General features: G+C 38.1%; 1 protein-coding gene across 1 annotated transcript in view; it reads right to left on the reverse strand.

The window, feature by feature from the left end:
• Positions 1–20,214, reverse strand: part of ARHGAP28 (Rho GTPase activating protein 28) — a 199,798-nt gene that overhangs the window by 74,895 nt on the left and 104,689 nt on the right. The window contains exons 2-3 of the mRNA XM_025365097.1: positions 15,508–15,710; positions 5,322–5,539 (exon numbers count right to left, since the gene is read on the reverse strand). Of these exons, the coding sequence (XP_025220882.1) occupies positions 5,322–5,539; positions 15,508–15,710 (421 nt within the window). The remainder of the gene's footprint in view (positions 1–5,321; positions 5,540–15,507; positions 15,711–20,214) is intronic.

A 20,214-nucleotide genomic window follows, 5' to 3' on the forward strand; every position in this document is an offset into this window, starting at 1 on the left:
GATGCTAGCTATAATGAAAGGGAAGTCAGGGCAAGGGGAGGGCCTTCAGTAAATTAGCAATATGACCATTAATTTTTTTTTTTCTTTTTGAGACAGGATCTATCATTCTGTCTTCCAGGATGGAGTTAAGTGGCCCAGTCATGGCTCACTGCAGCCTTGACCTCCCAGGCTCATGTGATTCTCCCACCTCAGCCTCCTGAGTAGCTGAAACAATAGGTATGGGACAGCAGGTATGTGCCACCACAACTGGCTAATTAAAAAAATTTTCTTTTGTAGAGACATGGTCTTGCTATGCTGCCCAGGCTGGTCTCAAACTCCTGAGTTCAAGCCATCCTCTTGCCTTAACCTCCCAAAGTGCTGGGATTACAGGTGTCAGCCATCATGCCTGGCCAAATTTTTAAGGAATGAAAGGCATAGTGTTAAAACAGCTGTGGCCAAAATAAGCTTGGAAAATATAAGAACATTTAAGAGACACAGAGGTTCAATCCAAACAGTGCAACAATCATCTAACAGGAGTTTCAGAAGGAGATAATCAAGAAAATAAAATGAACAAACAAATACTTGTTTTAAATGCTAGAAGAAAATATGTAGAACCTGAAAAAAGAACTAGTTCTCAGATTGTAAGAGCTCACTTAGTACTGACCAGGATGAATTTTTTAAAAAGATAAAGTTGGTGAAATTTCAAGTTTCCAGCAATAAAAATAAAATTCAAAGGCTTTCCCATCTGTTATGTAAAGGAATAGGATTGATACAGACATTGTACTTACCCACGGCAATGGTACATAAGAAAAGATAATGGACCCATATCTTACAAACTCTGAAGCCAAGTGATTTTGAGCATGGGATTCTTTTTATTATTATTATTATTATACTTTAAGTTCTAGGGTACACGTGCATAACGTGCAGGTTTGTTACATATGTATACTTGTGCCATGTTGGTGTGCTGCACCCATCAACTCGTCGGCACCCATCAACTCGTCATTTACATCAGGTATAACTCCCAATGCAATCCCTCCCCCCTCCCCCCTCCCCATGATAGGCCCCGGTGTGTGATGTTCCCCTTCCCGAGTCCAAGTGATCTCATTGTTCAATTCCCACCTATGAGTGAGAACATGAGCATGGGATTCTATATACGAAAAAAATTAAGAGAAGAACCATATAATCCACATATCTATTTTCTAAATTACTGAATTTATAGATAAGTATAAGATAAATACTTGTGTCTTTGTAAGTATTTTATACAATATAAATCTTTATAAGTATTTTATACAATATAAAGATATAAGTATTTATCTTATACTTATCTATTTTACTTGTACTTATATCCTTACTAGATAAGTATATTGGGTCAAATTTATACATCTAAGATTAATGCAAAATCTCCTTACGAAACTGATTATAAGACTTCACTAAGAAAGTGAAATGGAAAATCTTCGGTAATTATTGAATTAATGTAGGTAAATGATGCCAAAGAAAGAATAAGAAGGGATGGGGGGAAACGAAGGGATAGGGAGGGGGACACACAATTGGTGGGGGCAGGGGGGAAGAGAGAGGGGGTAGAGAGAGAGAGAGAGAGAGAGAGAGAAAGAGAGACAGACAGAGAGAGAGAGAGAGAAAGCGATGGACCCCAGAGACACAGGACAGGAGGAGGAACAGAGGAATTGGTGTTTATGTTGTCAAATTCAAATAGAAAACTGAAAAAGTTTAGGTACATTCTCTAGAAGCTTCCAAATTTCTTGCAAAAACAGATGCTGAATTTTTTAGGAAAAAAAATCTGTGAAGATGTTTCTTAGGCCTTATATATTATAAATATTTTTTAAAAAGCTAGGTTTATATAGCTTTTTACATCTCTGATAAGGAACAATCTGAATTTTTTAGGCATCTTAGACAATGCCAAACTTACACTGATTTCATTTCACTGACTGCCCTATTTTCCAAGATAGCACAAGACCTTTTGACTCCCTAGAATATATAGTCTTTCCTTCTCCTGTGCCCACCCACTTCCTTAGTCCCCATTCTCAATTCTCTCTAGACCTGAGGCTTCAGTAGCAGGACTGGAAGGAAAGAGAGGAAGGCAGACATAAGGAAGAACCCTGGGCCATTCCTCACTCCTCACCACAAAAGCACCCTGTTAGGCCCTCCTTTGGTCTTTCCAGGAGTTAGACACCAGTTTATTCCATTTGCCTGTCTCAGTGAAGCAAAAGACATTTCATTTTGAGGAACTGAGTACTTTATCTTTCCCTTTGGGGTCTAAATGAAAGAAGAAGGTGCACAAAAAATACCCTTTATCTTGCTGTTTTTCCATTACTAGAAGTCCAAAGTCTTAGGAAATCTGAAGAGAATAGTTATGCATTCTCTAGTAATGCACTGAGTAAATGGAGGATTTGGGAAGAGCCTAGAAACCCTTTTTAATTTTGCAGTTTCCTAGGGAAAAGCAAAATTCAAAGTCTGAAGTATCTGGAAATAGAAGTGAGAAAGACAGCATGGATGCAAAGATTTTAGGATCCTCTCAAGATGATCCTGGAGACAAGTGAAAAATAATCAAGGGAATTTTTTGTTTTCAGAAGAATTTCCAGGCGCAGGCCCTCTTTTTATTTACAGTAATAGCAAATCACCCACTTGCAATTTTTCTAGTCTCCCACCAGCTGGAATCTACTAGGTACTGTATATCTTTGGGATCCACTTTGGTGGATACAAGAAAGGAAGAAAGAAACCACCAGAACAGAAGGGTATCCCAGTGCTCCAGCTAGAACCCAGCAGAACATCTGAGCTTGCCATACGTGAATGCTTAAAAGTGGAAAGAAGGAGAGCTGCTCTTCATGTATTTTGAAAGAAAATTCATTTGAAAGATGAATTTCAAATGAACATGAATGATTATCACAAGTCAAATGTACATCATAAGTCAAATGAACATGAATGGTCATTGCAGGTGAAAGGTATTCATCAATTAGAACTTCGGCCTAGGAAACAAAGTTTTCCTTTTTCTAATACACCATCCTGAAACAAATTTGTCAATAAATCCCAAAGATTTAGTACAAATAGTACAATTCATATTTGCTTTCCTCTTTCTTCAAACACCAAATAAAATGTAAAGGGGGAGGCTGACTTAGACACTTACTCTTAATCTAAAAAAATTATGGCCGGGTGCGGTGGCTCACGCCTGTAATCCCAGCAGTTTGGGAGGCCGAGGCGGGTGGATCACGAGGTCAGGAGATAGAGACCATCCTGGCTGACACGGTGAAACCCCGTCTCTACTAAAAATACAAAAACAAAATTAGCCAGGCGTGGTGGCGGGCACCTCTAGTCCCAGTTACTCAGGAGGCTGAGGCAGGAGAATGGCGTGAACTCAGGAGGCAGAGCTTGCAGTGAGCCGAGATTGCGCTACTGCACTCCAGCCTGGGCGACAAAGCGAGACTCCGTCTCAAAAAAAAAAAAAAAAAATTATGTTGGTGAATGTGAATCCAACTAAAACAAAGCATTTGACTACTGCTTCTCAAGCAGAAAGTCCCTGAAGACTTTCAAAAAGATTGTTAAGTATAACAGCCTTTTCAAAACCCACAAGACACGTTACTTGTCCTTCATTTATTTGGTTGTTGTTATGGAGTCTATCCCAATTTCCCATAAAATCATCCCTTGGTACTGCTGCAGTGTCATAGCATACAGGACTCTAAGTGCCACTAGACAGAAGGACCAGTTTGTGATCACAAGCCATGATGCTGCTGAGTGATATCTGAATAAGAACATCTGATACGGATGGTCAGATGAAAAATACCAAAACATCAGGCCCAAGGAATTTAAACCAGCAAGACAGCCCTTTACTACAGTAGGCATCTTGGTCAGGACACCTGTAGCTAATGTCCTTGCCTCACATTGTGGAAGTCACCTTTACTCAGTTACAGCTGTAGACAATCCCACCATCCAGAAAGACACAGGTTTACACTAGGTTGAAAGTCCAAATAGCTCAGAATTCAAAATGCACTCACCATAAGTTATATCATTATATATGGCAGAAGATTCTAGAACTATGTTATTCAATACATAAGCTACAAGCTACATGCGACTGTTCATATTTAAATCAATTAAGATTAAGAAAAATTAAAAATTCAATTTCTCACACTAGCCACATTTAAAGTGTTAGTAGTCAGATGTAACTGGAGCTACCATAATGGACAGAAGTAGACCACTTCCATCACTGTAGAAAGTTCTAAGGGATAGTGCTATTCTAGGACACTGTTAGCACAAATGCAAAGGTTAACTGGGCCTATATGAGCTGCCTTGGCAACTACCCAATGTGATTACTTTATCTAAAAGAAGATATGATTTACAGACAATCTTAAGTAATTCAAATTGGAGACTGTCTTCAACCATGATTTCTACTCAATACCCCTGAAGTTTTCATGTATGCCATTACTGATACTATAATTAATCAGACAAGAAACCTAAATCAGAGTGATTAACTAGCTTGCCCAGGTAACTTATCTCTAATTGCAGCTGAACATCAAATTTCCTTTTTTCTGTATACTAGTTATCCAAAATGTTTCAAGAAGCCCATCTGCATAGAACCTAACCTAGGATCTTGCACAGATAATGCATCTGTGATGCAGTTATTGTAATGTAACATTGCAATTATGCAATGAATAAATGAACAAGTGAGCTATAAGACAGAGTTAGCAGTAAAACAAAGGTAGACATAGGAAAACATGAGTAATAGCCTTAGATGTAAAATTGGGGACATGAAATTGCTAAGGGTAAGCTAGAACTTCAACCAGCCATTTATCATAAAACATGGGATGTTTCCCTTATGGTTTTCTGAATCATTCTCTTGCCCACTTAATTAATGCTGGTATTTTCATTTTTTGACCATTTTAATTTATCTGAACATAAAGGCTACCCTACCCGATCTCTCATCCCCACCTTCCATTCAAACCAAACCACCTGATCTTGTGTACAATACTTAAGTCCACTTCCCTAGGACTCCTTTGCCCGACCACAGAGTTTCCATTCAGTGCTGAAATTGAAGTAAAGGGTCCCTGGATTCTACCCACAAAGACTCGTTCCACTGCCAAAGAAGTCACTCTCTGATTTCAACAAACAAGGGAATAAGTTTAGTATTGAGGGAGACTGCAGTACAGGAGATAATGATCACTTAAGTTCAAACTTGTAAAAATTTGCACTGTGCTGTCTGCTTTAGTTTTCTCAAAAAGTTAGAATGGAACCACCCAACCAGACATTTCTGATATTTTTTCTACCCCAGGCCCAACCTACCCCCATCCCCAATCAAACGAAGCACCTTTTTGAGCCATGTTTGAGCTCTTACTTACAGGAGATTCCCTGACTCCAAAAATGTCTCTGACATCCCTGACAGATTGCTTATTCTTTTTCCTCATGGTTTGGGTATAGGTATTGTATCTCTTTTCCACGGCAGCTGCTTGGGTTCGAGTCAATGTAGAGAGCAAGGCTTTGCCATCTTCCTCTTCATCACCTGAGATCAGAGTTGATAAACCCACATCTTGCAGCCATTCTGCTTCAAGTTCTCCTTCTGTAAAAGAACATTACCAAGAGAGGGTTAGAATATTTTCTGTATGATTGGACGCCATGTGAATATCAGATAAGAAGTATTGGTAAATAATATTTGTATTTTTTTACAGTAATTATGGGAAAGAACTACAAGAATGAATGTAAGTCTGCATTGTATTTTTTAAATAAGTCAAATTTTAAAGTATTTTCTAGTACAGTAAGGTAATTGGCAGACTTGGTAAGGTAAATTTTCCTGCTAGAGAGTTAAACATGAGTCATATCTGGCCTACTAATTTCAAAAAGTGATAAAACATGAATATTTAAAGTAAAACTGTAATAGAAAAAAACCATGATTTAATGGAATACAAATTGGTTTTTCAATCACTCACATGGAGGTTCAAATGCCAGGGCCACCATTCACCAACTGCCTGATTCCTAAGTCTTATGATATCTCGAGACCTCAGTGTCCTCTCAGCAAAATGAGCATAGTGAACCTCTATAGTTTTACGTTGTTTTGCATCCCTTTTGAATATGGGCTTAACTTTCTCATACCAGAAGCAGGGCTTAGTCACTCTTGATGTGGTTTCCAGGTGTCCAACTCCTCCCAATTCCTCCACAGAGCAGATCCAGGTATCTGCCTGATACAATCACCTCTTGGTGATGACTTCCTATGAGACAGCTGGATACAACCTGCCTGACGCATCCCTCGAACCCACACCCCCTACATGAACTGCGCAGATACGGTGCAGTGAGCACCTCTCCATCACAGCGCAACTCCCAGCTTGCTCTAAACCTGCCAGTTAGGACTCCTGGTGGGAAACCTGCTTGGGTAATGCTTGGATCCTAATTGAGGCTCTGGTCCCCAGGTCCCTCACTCACTCTCACTCTTTCCTGCTCCCTGCCTGCTTGTTGATTGCAAGTGTCCTGGACAGCTGCCCCTTCCCATTGGCCCTGAGAAACGAGCTGCCGTCTTCTCCCGGAGATCTGTCCTTTCTCTTATTTCATGTGTTTTGCGGAGTTGCCTCCTCTGTGTCTCACCTGGCCAATACACCTGAACCTAGCTTATTTCCAGTCAGGGCTCTCTTATAGCATCTGCCAGTACAAATGAGATTCCTGTGAGAGGGACACCCGGTCATGGGTTGAACACAAAGGTATTAGGCCACCCACCAGGATAAAGAGGTATCCTTTGAAAGGCAAACATCAGTGACCAAATCCCCTGTAGCTCCATCAGAGCAGGATTAGTTTATAGCCACTCACCCGAGAGAGACCTCAAGACCAAATTAGAGAAAAACACAACAGTGAGAGTAATAATAACAAAAGGATTAGGGGCCTATGAGGATTTTTAAAAAATCAATGTATTTATGACAGGTAGCAAAGAATCTGGAACAAAGTCGGTATTCAATTGATGTTCATTCTCCCACCTTTCTCCTTATTCTGAATATTAATTGCTTTTTTCAGAAGAAAATTCAAAAACGTAAAATTCCTCAATATATAGAAATATAAGGAAATCAGAATAACAGTGTCCTGTAACAGAAAATCTACCACATATATGTTTCTGGGAACTGTGCTAAGGAGGCATTACCCAAATGAGCGTTGTTGAAAGAGCAGATCAGACTAATTTGTAAACAGCATGCCAAGGCATTAGTCTAGGAGTACTGGATTCTGCTTACATTATTGCATCACTGGTGTATAAACAAACCCTTGAATGTGTCTTACAGGCCCAGCTTCTTAGCTAGGCCAATATTTAATTTGCTATCTTATTTTAATTGTTCATTTGTTTCGTAAGCTGTCCCTTTAACAAAAAATGAAAAGTGAATTTATGATTGGCAGCCGTAATTTAAATCATAAGCCCTTTAGGTTAAGAGTTATGACATGGAGCTCTTCCTTAAGCTATGGATAAGCTTTTAATTTCTGAAGACAAAGTGTACAATTTAATATTTAATATGTTAATATTAAAATTTTAAAAAGTTGTGTTTTTCTCCTCCACCTATGTAAGGAGTAATGACAGAGTGGGAGGAAAGAGTACTTGGTAGGACTGGAGTTGACATAAATCGGAGGTGAGGATGGTCTAAGTCCTTAAACTGCAGCCTAAGTAGGATGCATGTTTTCCACAGGTAAGAAATGTCCAGGGCAGATATCAGTGTTACTCCTGTTGGCTGCTCACACCAGTTGCCAAATGTATAACTTCAACACAGAGAACTCCTTTGAATTCCCATTCCATACATCTGACTGCCTGGTCAATATCCACTTGGCTCTGTCATTCATATGTCTTGTTCACTGTTTTCAAACCTGAACTTGTATTTCTCACTCCCAATTCTAGGTCTCTTTCAGGATTCTGTATTTCAACAAACAAAACTCACCATCCAATGTAATTAGGCAAGAGAGTAACCCAGGAGGCATTCTTGACATCTCCCTCTCTTTCACACATCAACTCCAACACATCCCCAAGACCTTTTCATATTGCCCCCTTATTACTGCTCAAAATGTCCATCTTCCTTTATATCTTCTGCCATGACCCAGGTCAGAGCTATATCCTCTCTCTCGTGGACTGCTGTGATAGACCCCCAACAGTTCCTCCAATGCCATTCTTGATCCTCTTCTAATCTATTATCCATATTATAACTAAATGAGCCCTTTCAAATGAACAAAAATAATTCTACAGTTTTTCTCTGCTCCTATGACTAAGAAAACCCCTAACATAGCCAACAAGATGTGAAACTGCTTACATTTCTGGACACGCTTATACCATACTCCTCTCCTGTTCTCTGGCAATACTGGCCTACTTTGGATTCCTCAAAAGCTCAACATTCTATTTTGTCACAAGGTCTTTGGACATGTCAGTCCTTCTACTTGACCTCATAATTACTGGACACCCATCTTTCAGATCTCAGTTTCACCATCTTTTTCTCAGGAAAGTCTCTTTTTCCCTGCACCCATCAGATAAGGTCATGTCCTACTGCTATCAATCCTAACACTGCTGTTTCTTCTTCCTTCAAGTAGTTTTCTCCTCCAAATATATTTATATTATTTCATTAATTACTTTCTCTTCCACTACATTATCAACTCCTTGGGAGAAAAAAAAATTCTGCTTTTTAAAATCACTCTAACACTAACAGCTTCCAGAGTGCCCTACTGGAGATGCTGTATTCCTTATCCTGCTCTAAAGGGAGTTCATTTTAGTTCCCACAGTTCACTTGACTCATAACTTCCACTGTTTGCCCTGCTCTATGCAACATCTGTAATCTTGGTTAGTTAAAAACAGCTTTCAGCAGCTGTTTTTAAATGGGATGCTTGGAGTCTCCATATATATTCCCTAACTGACTCCCAGATAAAATGTGGGGAAATCTGAGCATCGAAATGAATGCCAGTAAAAGATAAACCCACTAAATAAACCAGGAGTCCATTCTGATACAAAGAAATGATTTGGTGTAGAGTGGGATGTTTATATAGTGTGAAGGCACCTTCCAAGAAAACAGTAACTACAAAAACGAAATGACTAAGTTCACATTGGAGAAACCTGCATGTATATACCACCTTAAGAACTGATTAAAGTGGACATCATCAGTGACAGAACAAATTAAAATTATGAGCCACCTGACAGGCTGCCATGAGAACACAATATCACAACTTGCCCAAGATGTATAACCTGAGTCTAAGTCATCGGGAAACATCACACAAACCCAAATTGTCTGATACAGAGGAGCATCTATAAAATTACCTATAATTTTCAAGTGTCAAGGTCATAAAATTCAAAGAAAGGCTAAGAAACTGTTCCAGACTATAAAGATGAGAGAGAGAGAGAAAGAGAGAGAAGAAAGAGAAACATGTTTTTCAATTAAACATAACAAGTGATTCTAAACTAGAGGGTTTTTTTTTTTTTGTCATAAAAGGTAATATAGAAATGACAGCAGTCTGAGGATTGGATGATAATAATATATTAAAAACAGTTTATTATTTTTAATAGTATGCTGTGATTATACAGGGAATGGCTTTCTCTCTATATAGGTGTGTGTGTGTATATATATAATACCTAAAGTACTTGGGAGTGATAGAGCATCAGGATGGCAAGTTACTCTCAAATGGTCCCTGAAACAAGCAGTCTTTAAAATTGTACTTGTGACTTCCCTATCCATTTGGGATTATTTCAAAATTTAAAAACTATAAGTACATATGACATCTTAAAGCAAAAATGACAACATTGCATTGATGTATGTACAACGTATGCAGATGCTATACATAAGACAATAGTACAAAGCACCGGGCAGGAAGAAGAATGGAATTCTACTGCTGCAAGATTCTTATATTTGATATAGAGACGCATAGTATTTATCTAAGTAGACTATGATAAATTATAGATGAATATTAAAATGCCTGAACAGCAACAAAACCAATTAAAGCAATATAGCTGAAACATAAGCATAGAAACTATGAAGAAATTGTGAAGAAAAACACAGACAGGTAGAAAGTAAATGGATGAAAAAAGATATATCTTGCAAAGAATAACCCTATAAACCCTAAGAAAGCCAGAATGACTATGTAATTATTAGACGAAGCAGACTTCAAGATATAACATATCAAAATTTGTGGGATGGAGTGATAGCAATGCTTATAAAGAACTGTACATATTCAAAAAGACGAAGGATTTAAAATTAATGGTCTAGGTTTCCATCTTAAGAACACAGGAAAAAAGCAGATTAAACACAGAAACATAAACAAAAGGAGATGTAGATTTTATTAATTTGTTTTCAAAGAACCAACATACCAGAAAAGCACATTATATAATTAACACCCATTCACATTACTGCCAGAAAAACTAGGAATAGAAAGCTATCTGGTAAAGAGCATTTACAGAAAGTTTACAATTACCATCATGTCTAGTGGTGAGTACTGAACCCGTTCCCTATAAAACTGGGAACATGACAAGGATATGCATGTGCTGTCACCACTTCTATTCAATTTGTACTAGAAGCCCTAGCCAGTACAAGAAGGCAAGATCAAAAATAAAAGCACAAAATATCAGAAAGGAAAACTGTCTCTATTCATAAATGACCTCTTTGCTTATGGAGATAATCCTAAGAAATCTAGTAGACAACTACTAGAAAATGAATTTAGGAAGGTAATGGTTTGTAACGTCAAGATACAAAAATTAACTGTATTTCTATATGCCAGCAACAACTGAAAAGACAGAGGCAAACCCAATTAAAAGACCCCATTAAGAATATGAATAGACAAGTCACAGGCAGTAAGAAAACATCTGCAATAAATATATCTGACAAAGGACTTGTATCAAGAATACACAGTAATAAAAAGTTTTTAAAAGTTTTAAAAAATAGGCAAGAGTTTTCACAAAGCAAGATGCATGAAAAGACAAAAAGCACAGGAGAAAAGTTCAACATCGTTAGTCATCAGGGAAATGTAATTACAACCATAATGAGATACCCCACATATCCACTAGAATCACTCATATGATGGAGAATGAAAGCACTGAGTGTTGCAATGATGTGGAAATGGAACTGTCTGTCATACATTGCTGGAAGGGGTGTAAAATAATACAACTACTTTGGAAAAATGCTGGCAGCTTCTTATGTAGTTAAACATTCTATGAAAAATACATACGTCCAAGAGAAATAAAAACATATCTATACAAAAAGACTTCCACAAGATTGCTCATAACGGCATTATTCATCGTAAGCAAAATTGTAAACAATGCTAAAAGTAAAAATTAGATGGATAAAAAAAATTGTGGCATATTCATACAATGGAATATTACTGTTATGGGTTGAGTTATGTCCCCCAAAAAGATATGCTGAAGTCTTAAACCCTGGTATCTATGAATATAACCTTATTTGGAAACAAAGCTTTTGCAGACATAATTAAGATGAGGTTGGAATACTATGCAGCCATAAAAAAGGATGAGTTCATGTTCTTTGCAGGGACATGGATGAAGCTGGAAACCATCTTTCTCAGCAAACTAACACAAGAACAGAAAAACCAAACACTGCATGTTCTCACTCAAAAGTGGGAGGTGAACAATGAGAATACATGGACACAGGGAGGGGAACATCACACACCAGGGTCTGTCGGGGAGTGGGGGGCTGGGAGAGGGATAGCATTAGGAGAAATACCTAATGTAGGTGAAGGGTTGATGGATGCACTAAAACACCATGGCACATGCATACCTATATAATAAAACTGCACGTTATGCACATGTACCCCAGAACTTAAAAGTATAAAAATAATAAAAAAAGAATAGCATTCACATTATAACATTGTAAAGAAAAAAAAAGAAAGGGTGAATAAAATCTAGAATTTAGTAGCACAGTAGGGTGACTATGGTTAATAATAATCTATGGCATATTTTATAATAACTAATAGAGTGGAACTGGAATGCTCCTAACACAAATAAATAATAGATGAAGTGAAAAAAAAATTGAGATGATGTCATACTGGAGTAGGGTGGGCCCTTAATGCAACATAACCGGTATCTTTATAAGAAGAGGAGAAGAAACACAGACAAAAATAGGGAGTATGCTATGAACTACGGGACAGAGAATGGCACAATGTGTTGTCAACAGTCAAGGAACACCAAGGATTGCCAGCAACACCAGAAGCTGAGATAGACATGGAACGCATTCTCCCCTAGAACTTTCCAAGAGAGCATGGCCCAGCTTGACACCTTAATTTTGCGCTGCTAGTCCTGCTGTTTTAAGCCACTAGTGTGGTACTTTGTTACGTAAGCCACTAGTTTTGTGGACTTTCTGTTACAGCAGCCCTAGTAAACTGAAACAAACTACTTAACAGTAAAAAGAAATAAACTATTGATATCCTACTAGAATCTCAAAAACACGCTCAGTGAAAGAAGCCGAACCCCAAAATTATCTATGATGCAAAAACTGGGAACAATGGTTGTCTCTGGCCAGGGCTGGCAAGTCATTGGGAGGCATGAGACTGGGTAAAAGCATGAAGAAATTTTCTGGGTTGATTGAAATGTTATCTTGATCAGCGTGAGATTATAAGAGTGCACGTATTGTCAAAGCTCATTGAATTGTATGTTTAAGATCTGTGCAAATGCTTCAAGGAAAAAAATCTGCAAATAAATAACAAACTGTAATTAGTAGGTCTGCTTTTGTAGCAGTTAGGTTAGCAAACCTGAAAATATTTCCTGTGTATTCTAGGTTTGAGCAAATAAGTAAATACAAAGTACAGAGTAGGAGCCAGGTTTATCATTGGAGAAGAGAGTTCCAAATACAGAAAAAGGGAAGACAGCAACAAGCCCTGTGGAGCTGGATTGAAATTGGAGGTTATCATTGTGAACTCGTGGTGTTTAATATGAACAGCTAGCTAGCTGGGTAGATAGTAAGAAGGGGGTAGGGGATAATAGGTATTTTCCTTTATGTGTCTTCCTGTCTTTCTGGATCTGAAAAGGCAAAATCTAAGCAAGCAAGTAATAGGAGTAAGAATACATTTCACTGATGGAGGATAGTTCCCTTGAATAGATTCTTGGTTAAGTGTGTGGCAGGGCTTTTTACTTCAAGTAATATTGGATGTATGTTAATGGTGGTACATCTTAATGATTTCTTAGTCCTGAGAAAGAGACTCAGAAATGAGAATGAAGAATGAAAATACTTTCTAACCGTTCAGTTTATCCTGCCAGCTGTCTTGAGGTTAATCACTGGCTAATGGAAACACTCTTAGGTGTATACGTACTAAACTACCTTTAGTCTTTTTTGGATGTCTTACACATTTGCTTGTTGATAGTTAGGGCCTGGAATTGATGACTGACCTATGCTTTTAATCCACTGTGAGTAGTTTTGCTGTTTTTGAGAACTAAGGACAATTATACTGTTTACTGGTGCTTTTTCCCTACTCCTCCATCTTCCGTTTAGTTTCACAAGCAATGGGTAAAGGACTCCCTATTCAATAAATGGTGCTGGGATAACTGGCTAGCCATATGCAGAAGAATGCAACTGGACCCTTACCTTTCACCACATACAAAAATTAACTCAAGATGGATTAAAAATTTAAATGTAAGACCTCAAACTATAAAAACACTAGAAGAAAATGTAGGAAACATCCTTCCTGACATCAGTCTTGGCACAATGTTTGGCCAGGTCCCCAAAAGTAATTTCTATAAAAACAAAAATTGACAAGTGGGACCTGATTAAACTAACGTGCTTCTACACAGCAAAAGAAACCATTAACAGAGTAAACAGACAACCTAGAGAATGGGAGAAAATATTCACAAACTGTGCATCTGACAGAGATCTCATATCCAGAATCTATAAGGAGTTTAAACAAATCAATAAGCAAAAAGCAAATAACTCCATTAAAAATGGGCAAAGAATATGAGCATATACTTTTCAAAAGAAGACATACAAACAGACAACAAATATATTTAAAAATGCTCATCATCACTAATTATCAGAGAAATGCAAATCAAAACCAAACTGAGATATCATCTCACACCAGTCAGAATGGCTACTATCAAAAACGTCAAAAAAACAAACAAACAGAAAAAAAAAAAACCAGACACTGGCAATGCTGCAGAGAAAAGAGAATGCTTAAGTACTGTTGTGGGTGGGAGTGTAAATTAGTTCAGCCACTGTGGAAAGCAGTTTGGAGATTTCTCAAAGAACTTAAAAGAGAGCTACCATTTGCCCAGAAATCCCATTACTGGGTATAAACCCAAAACAAAATAGATTATTGTACTAAAAAGACACATGCACTTGTATCTTCATTGCCATGCTATTCACAACTGCAAAGACATGGAATCCACCTAGCTACCCGTCATTGGAGGACTGGATAAAGAAAATGTGGTATATATACAAGATGGGATACTATGCAGCCATAAAAAAGAGTGAAATCATGTCCTTTGCAGCAATGAGAATGGAACTGGTGGCCATAATCCTAAACAAATTAACACAGGAAGGGAAAACTAAATACTGCATGTTCTCACTTGTAAGCGGGTGCTAAACACTAAGCACCCACAAACATAAACATGGGAACAAGAGACACTGTGGACTACTAGAGCGCTGAGGTAAGGAAAGAGGAATGGGTCAAAAAACTACCTACCAGGTACTATGCTCGCTACCTGAGTGCAATATAACCATGTAAGACACCCGCACATGTACCCCTTATGTATCTAAAATAAAAGTTGGAAAAACAACAACATGTCTTTTATTTGGTGGAATAGAAGACAATCTAATATAGTAATACTAGTAAATGCTTTAAAGTCAAATTTTTCTTCTTCACAATTATACTGCTAAAATTCCTCTCTCTCTAGTTAATAGTAATTAATAGTCAGGTATTAATTATTCTAAATAATAATAACAAATGAGTAGACAAATGTAAAAGCTGTCGAAATTAGAATACTCAATCTGCTTGATGGTAATGAATCAAACTAATAGATAGGCACAGCATCCCTCAGTAGCGGTATAGAAGGCATCAATGTGTATTTTTGTTGAGGTCCAGCCCTCCTCGGGCCATGTCACCTGGGATAAAAGCCACCCTGAGCCAGTACAGTAATATAAACCAATCAGTGGGAGTAGATCATCAATATGCCAGATGTTGCTGATTCGTTGGTTAAACTACTGGTGGGATGATTTCTGCCTATGAACAGAATAATAGAGGGCAGGAAAGAAAGCCAGTCAGCATATAGGAAGACAAATCCGGCCGGGCGCGGTGGCTCAAGCCTGTAATCCCAGCACTTTGGGAGGCCGAGATGGGCGGATCACGAGATCAAGACCATCCTGGTTAACCCCGTGAAACCCCGTCTCTACTAAAAAATACAAAAAACTGGCCGGGCGAGGTGGCGGCGCCTATAGTCCCAGCTACTCGGGAGGCTGAGGCAGGAGAATGGCGGGAACCCGGGAGGCGGAGCTTGCAGTGAGCTGAGATCCGGCCACTGCCCTCCAGCCTGGGCAACAGAGCGAGACTCTGTCTCACAAAAAAAAAAAAAAAAAAAAAAGGAAGACAAATCCAGTATCTTACCATCCACAGGTGTGACCTCAGCTGGCGGTGGCTCTTCTTGCCCTCCCATGCTGCTCTCTTTAATACTTTCTATTTCCCGCCAGAAATCCTCCATGGAGGCGCTGTCTACGGAGGCTTCTGAGTTGGAACGGCTGAAGGCAGGAGGATGGAGGGATTCATTGGAGAGCATCCTGTTAATTCTTCGGCAGCGAGGAATGGATTTTCTGAGGAAAGAATAATATCTATGAATAAAAACTTTTTATACTTTTATGTTATAAACTCACAAAATTGAATTTAAGTTTAATTAAGTTTAAATTAAATGGAGAAGTGGAATTACCATGGTAGAGATGGGTTTGAGGGAATAATCTCCACTCAGTCGTGGCCCTTTTAAAAAAATTCTCTATACTGTATAATTTTTTAAAATTATTTTTTGAGACAGAGTCTCGCTCTGTTGCCCAGGCTGGATGGAGTACAGTGGCGTGATCTTGGCTCACTGCAAGCTCCGCCTGCTGGGTTCAAGCGATTCTCCTGCTTCCGCCTCCCAAGTAGCTGGGAATACAGGCACCCACCACCACACCCAGCTAATTTTTATATTTTTAGTAGAGATGGGGTTTCACCATGTTGGCCAGGCTGGTCTTGAACTGCTGACCTTGTGATCCGCCTGCCTCAGCCTCCCAAAGTGCTGGATTACAGGCCACCACACCTGGCTAAAAAATTCTCTGTACTTTATAATGACTCCGTAGCCATATAGGAATTAACATGAAAATGTTTTTAATAATTTTTAAACACTCATAAAATGCAAAGTTGCTTACACTAGTCAAAATATGCACAGTAAAAGTTTGTTTCTGTATATTATCTATAGTGAAGGCAGAGAAGGGCATAAGAGTTGCTGCTCACACCCATTAGGGTGGTTATTATTAAACAAACAAACAAACAAAAAACAGAAAATAACAAGTGTTGGTGAACATGTAGAGAAATTGCAACCCTTGTGCACTGTTGGTGAGAATGTAAAATGGGGAAGCTTTCAATGGAAAACAGTATGGCAGTGCCTCAAAAAATTAAAAATAGAGCCACCATGAGACCCAGCAATTCCACTGCTGGGTATATACTCAAAAGAATTGAGAGCAGGGACTCAAAGGAATATTTGTACATCCATGCTAAGAGCATTCATGTAATAGCGTTTTGGCTATTGGCCACTTCCAATAGCCAAAAGTTAGAAGCAACCCAAGTGCTATCAATGGATGAATGGACAAGCAAAATGTGTATAAAGGAAGGAAATTCTGACACAATAAACAACATGGATGAAACTTGAAGACATTGTGCTAAGTGGAAAAGCCACTCACAAAAAGACAAATGATTTCATTTATTTGTGGTGCTAGGTAGTCAAATTCATAGACAGAAAGTAGAATGGCTACTTCCAGGGGATAGGAGTGGGATGGGGTGGGGAGGAGTGGGATGGAGTGGGGAGGAGTGGGATGGGGTGGGGAGGAATGAGGACTTCGTGTTGGTGTGGGTTTGCAACTCCTTTCCAAGAACCTCCTCCAAGCTTGCCTTCTTCTCTTTGGGTTCAAGTGGAATTGGACAAAAAGACCGAAACTAACTCTTAAGCAATGTATGGGCTGTTTCACTCAAACAAGAGCTCCCAGGTGGAAAGAGGTAACCAGGCCAATGGCACAGTAACGTCCACTGTGGGTTTTATGATGACTTAGGACAATTATATTTTGACATTCAGAGCAGCAGTGGATTGTTATCAAATTTAGCCATGGCTAATGTAAAGCACATTATATTCACGAGAGTACCTAAAGAGAGGCAAAATAATGTTTCCATGATAATACCCCAAAATTTCTATTTGCTCATAAGCTGTACACATCTAGGAATCCTCCTGGATTTCTAAATTGCATCTAAATTTAGTAGCAATTTCTGGAATTTTATCATTGATCGTTTCATAGTATCTGACTGTAGTTCTAGTTTTGAACATTAACTGAACAGCAAGATAGCCAATTTATTTTTTAAACTAAAACATTTCAGGAAAATATGAAATATCTACTTTTATTTTTTATGTGTTGTGGGATAAGAATTTTAGGCAGTTTTGTTTGATAACTGGGTGATAATTCTCACCGTATTCTTTATAGTTCAACAAGTCAAGACACATTCTAGCAGGTGAAATACCTATAAAATCGACAAGATACTNTCAACAAGTCAAGACACATTCTAGCAGGTGAAATACCTATAAAATCGACAAGATACTAAGACTGTTATTACTAATTTTATTATTTGTCGGCTTTGAAGACTTCTTCCTTTTGCAATAAGACTAATACTGAAAACCACTAACAAATTCAGAGTACTAGTATATAAACACCTACTTCTTTTAAAAATGAAATCAGTTACCATGGCTCACACAGCCTCCTGCCCTCCATGTGCCAGACTCAGAAAGAGTATATGGATATCTAACACTTTTCTTAGTTCTAGATTTTTTAGGTTAATTCCTTTAAAAAATAAATATGCTTGACTTATAAAAAAATGATAGTCTTAATAGTAGACATGGACCGTATTTTTAAAATTATAATGCAGTATAAGTGTATATGTCTAATATACAATTGTATAAAGCAAAAATGGAAGGTCTTTTCCTCCCATCTGTATCATACTGATATTGTTCTATAAACTGCTTTGTTTTCCTGACTCAAAAACATGCAGACATTTTTTTTCAAGCCAATACGGTAATACCGCCTCAATGGCTGCACCTGGATACTATCATAGATCTTAGAAATTAAGCAAACAAGCAGATATACCCAAACACTGAAAATATTTGAATAAGTAAGACATTTGTGAAATAATAGGTAAATCACAGAAGACAAGGGGAAGATATATTTAGGGCTAATAATGATATTTCAATTATAGTACATTTGTTTCTTATTCACGCAAAGGGTATACTAATGGAATTTCAGGGAAGAGAGCTTCATAAAACTCTGCTGGGGACAGGGAGAACAGATGTGAAATATTACTGGTCATGAGCAGCTGAGTAACACACTGGTTCCTTCTGAAACAGTCCACCCAAAGAATCCTTTAATCACAATGATCAACTTTTTTTTGGCAAAGAAGTCAGACAGCATTTTTGGGGATAAGAGCACTTGGAAGAGCTCTCACATTTTTGGTTAGAGATACAAATATTTCTCCTTCACCCCAGGGTGGAGAAGGAACCATGAATTTCCACTCTTGAAACATTATGTAATTTTGACCCTCAGGACCATCCAACAGTTTGATGAGCCTTAATGGGCAGCTTCATACCTCACCATATTAGGAGAAAATGGAGTTTAGGCTTCCTCAGCTGTTTGTGCCTTTTTATTCCCAAACAATACTAGGAAAATATTACATGACAAATTGAATGCAATTGTGTTACACAGAAACTTTTGTTGGAAAAACACCACAAGGTTTAAAATTAAATTTTAAGTATATGATAACTACCATAAATTCAAAGTGGCATTAAAGAAAGATTTTATTATTCTATTTTTTCTTCCATTGACTTTTTAGCCATACTTATACTATATTTTAGTAGATACCAGATAACTTTATTACTATTCATATGGAATTAGTATTTTATAACTTCACAACAGTGTAAATATCTTATAGAATATAATTCTCCCTCTACCCTTTATATTACTGTTGTCATCTATGTTCCTTCCTCACATGTTCACATCCCCCAATAGTTATTATCGTTGTTGCTTTAAAATAGTAAGTTTTTTGAAAAACTAAATACATGGTCTTTTATATTTATCTTTTCTAGAGTTTGTCATTCCTTCCTACATATCTGTGTTTCCACAACAGATCCTTTCTGTTCAGTTTTGAGAACTTCCTTGAGCATTTCTCTCTCATTCCTTAGCATTTCTTGTACTGTGGATCTGCTGACAACAAATTCCCTCAGCTTTATTTCCGAATATGTTTTTAATTTATTTCCATTTTTGACAAATATTTTTTACTGGGCATAGTACTCTAGGATGGCAGTTTTTGTTTAAATCCTTTTAAAGAAGTCATTCATTGTCTTGTTGAGTCTATTGATTCTGATGAGAGTCAGTTACAATTCTTGCTGATGTTCTTTTAAATATAGTATCTGTTCTCTCTATCTGCTCATAATAGATTTTATCTTTATGTTTTGCTTTTAGCAATTTGAGTGTAGTTCTCAATTCTGATTGAGGTTTACTGAGCTTCAATCTGTGGGCTAATGTCTTTCATCAGTTTTGGAATATATCCATATCCATTTTCTCTTCCAGTATGTCTTCTGTCACTTTTCCTCTCTCCTCTCCTGGAACTCCAGTAACACGACTGTCAGGCTGTTTGATGTTGCCCCAAATGTCCTTCATAATCTGCTTTGCTTCCCTCCCCCAACTCTCTCTGTGCTTCCGTTAAAAATTTTCTATTAGGCCGGGCGCGGTGGCTCAAGCCTGTAATCCCAGCACTTTGGGAGGCCGAGGCGGGTGGATCACGAGGTCAGGAGATCGAGACCATCCTGGCTAACATGGTGAAACCCTGTCTCTACTAAAAAAAAAAAAATACAAAAAATTAGCTGGGCGAGGTGGCGGGCGCCTGTAGTCCCAGCTACTCGGAGGCTGAGGCAGGAGAATGGCGTAAACCCGGGAGGCGGAGCTTGCAGTGAGCCGAGATCGCGCCACTGCACTCCAGCCTGGGTGACACAGCGAGACTCCGTCTCAAAAAAAAAAAAAAAAAAAAAAAAAA

Source organism: Theropithecus gelada, chromosome 18 (assembly GCF_003255815.1).
Source record: "Theropithecus gelada isolate Dixy chromosome 18, Tgel_1.0, whole genome shotgun sequence".
Classification (NCBI taxonomy): domain Eukaryota; kingdom Metazoa; phylum Chordata; class Mammalia; order Primates; family Cercopithecidae; genus Theropithecus; species Theropithecus gelada.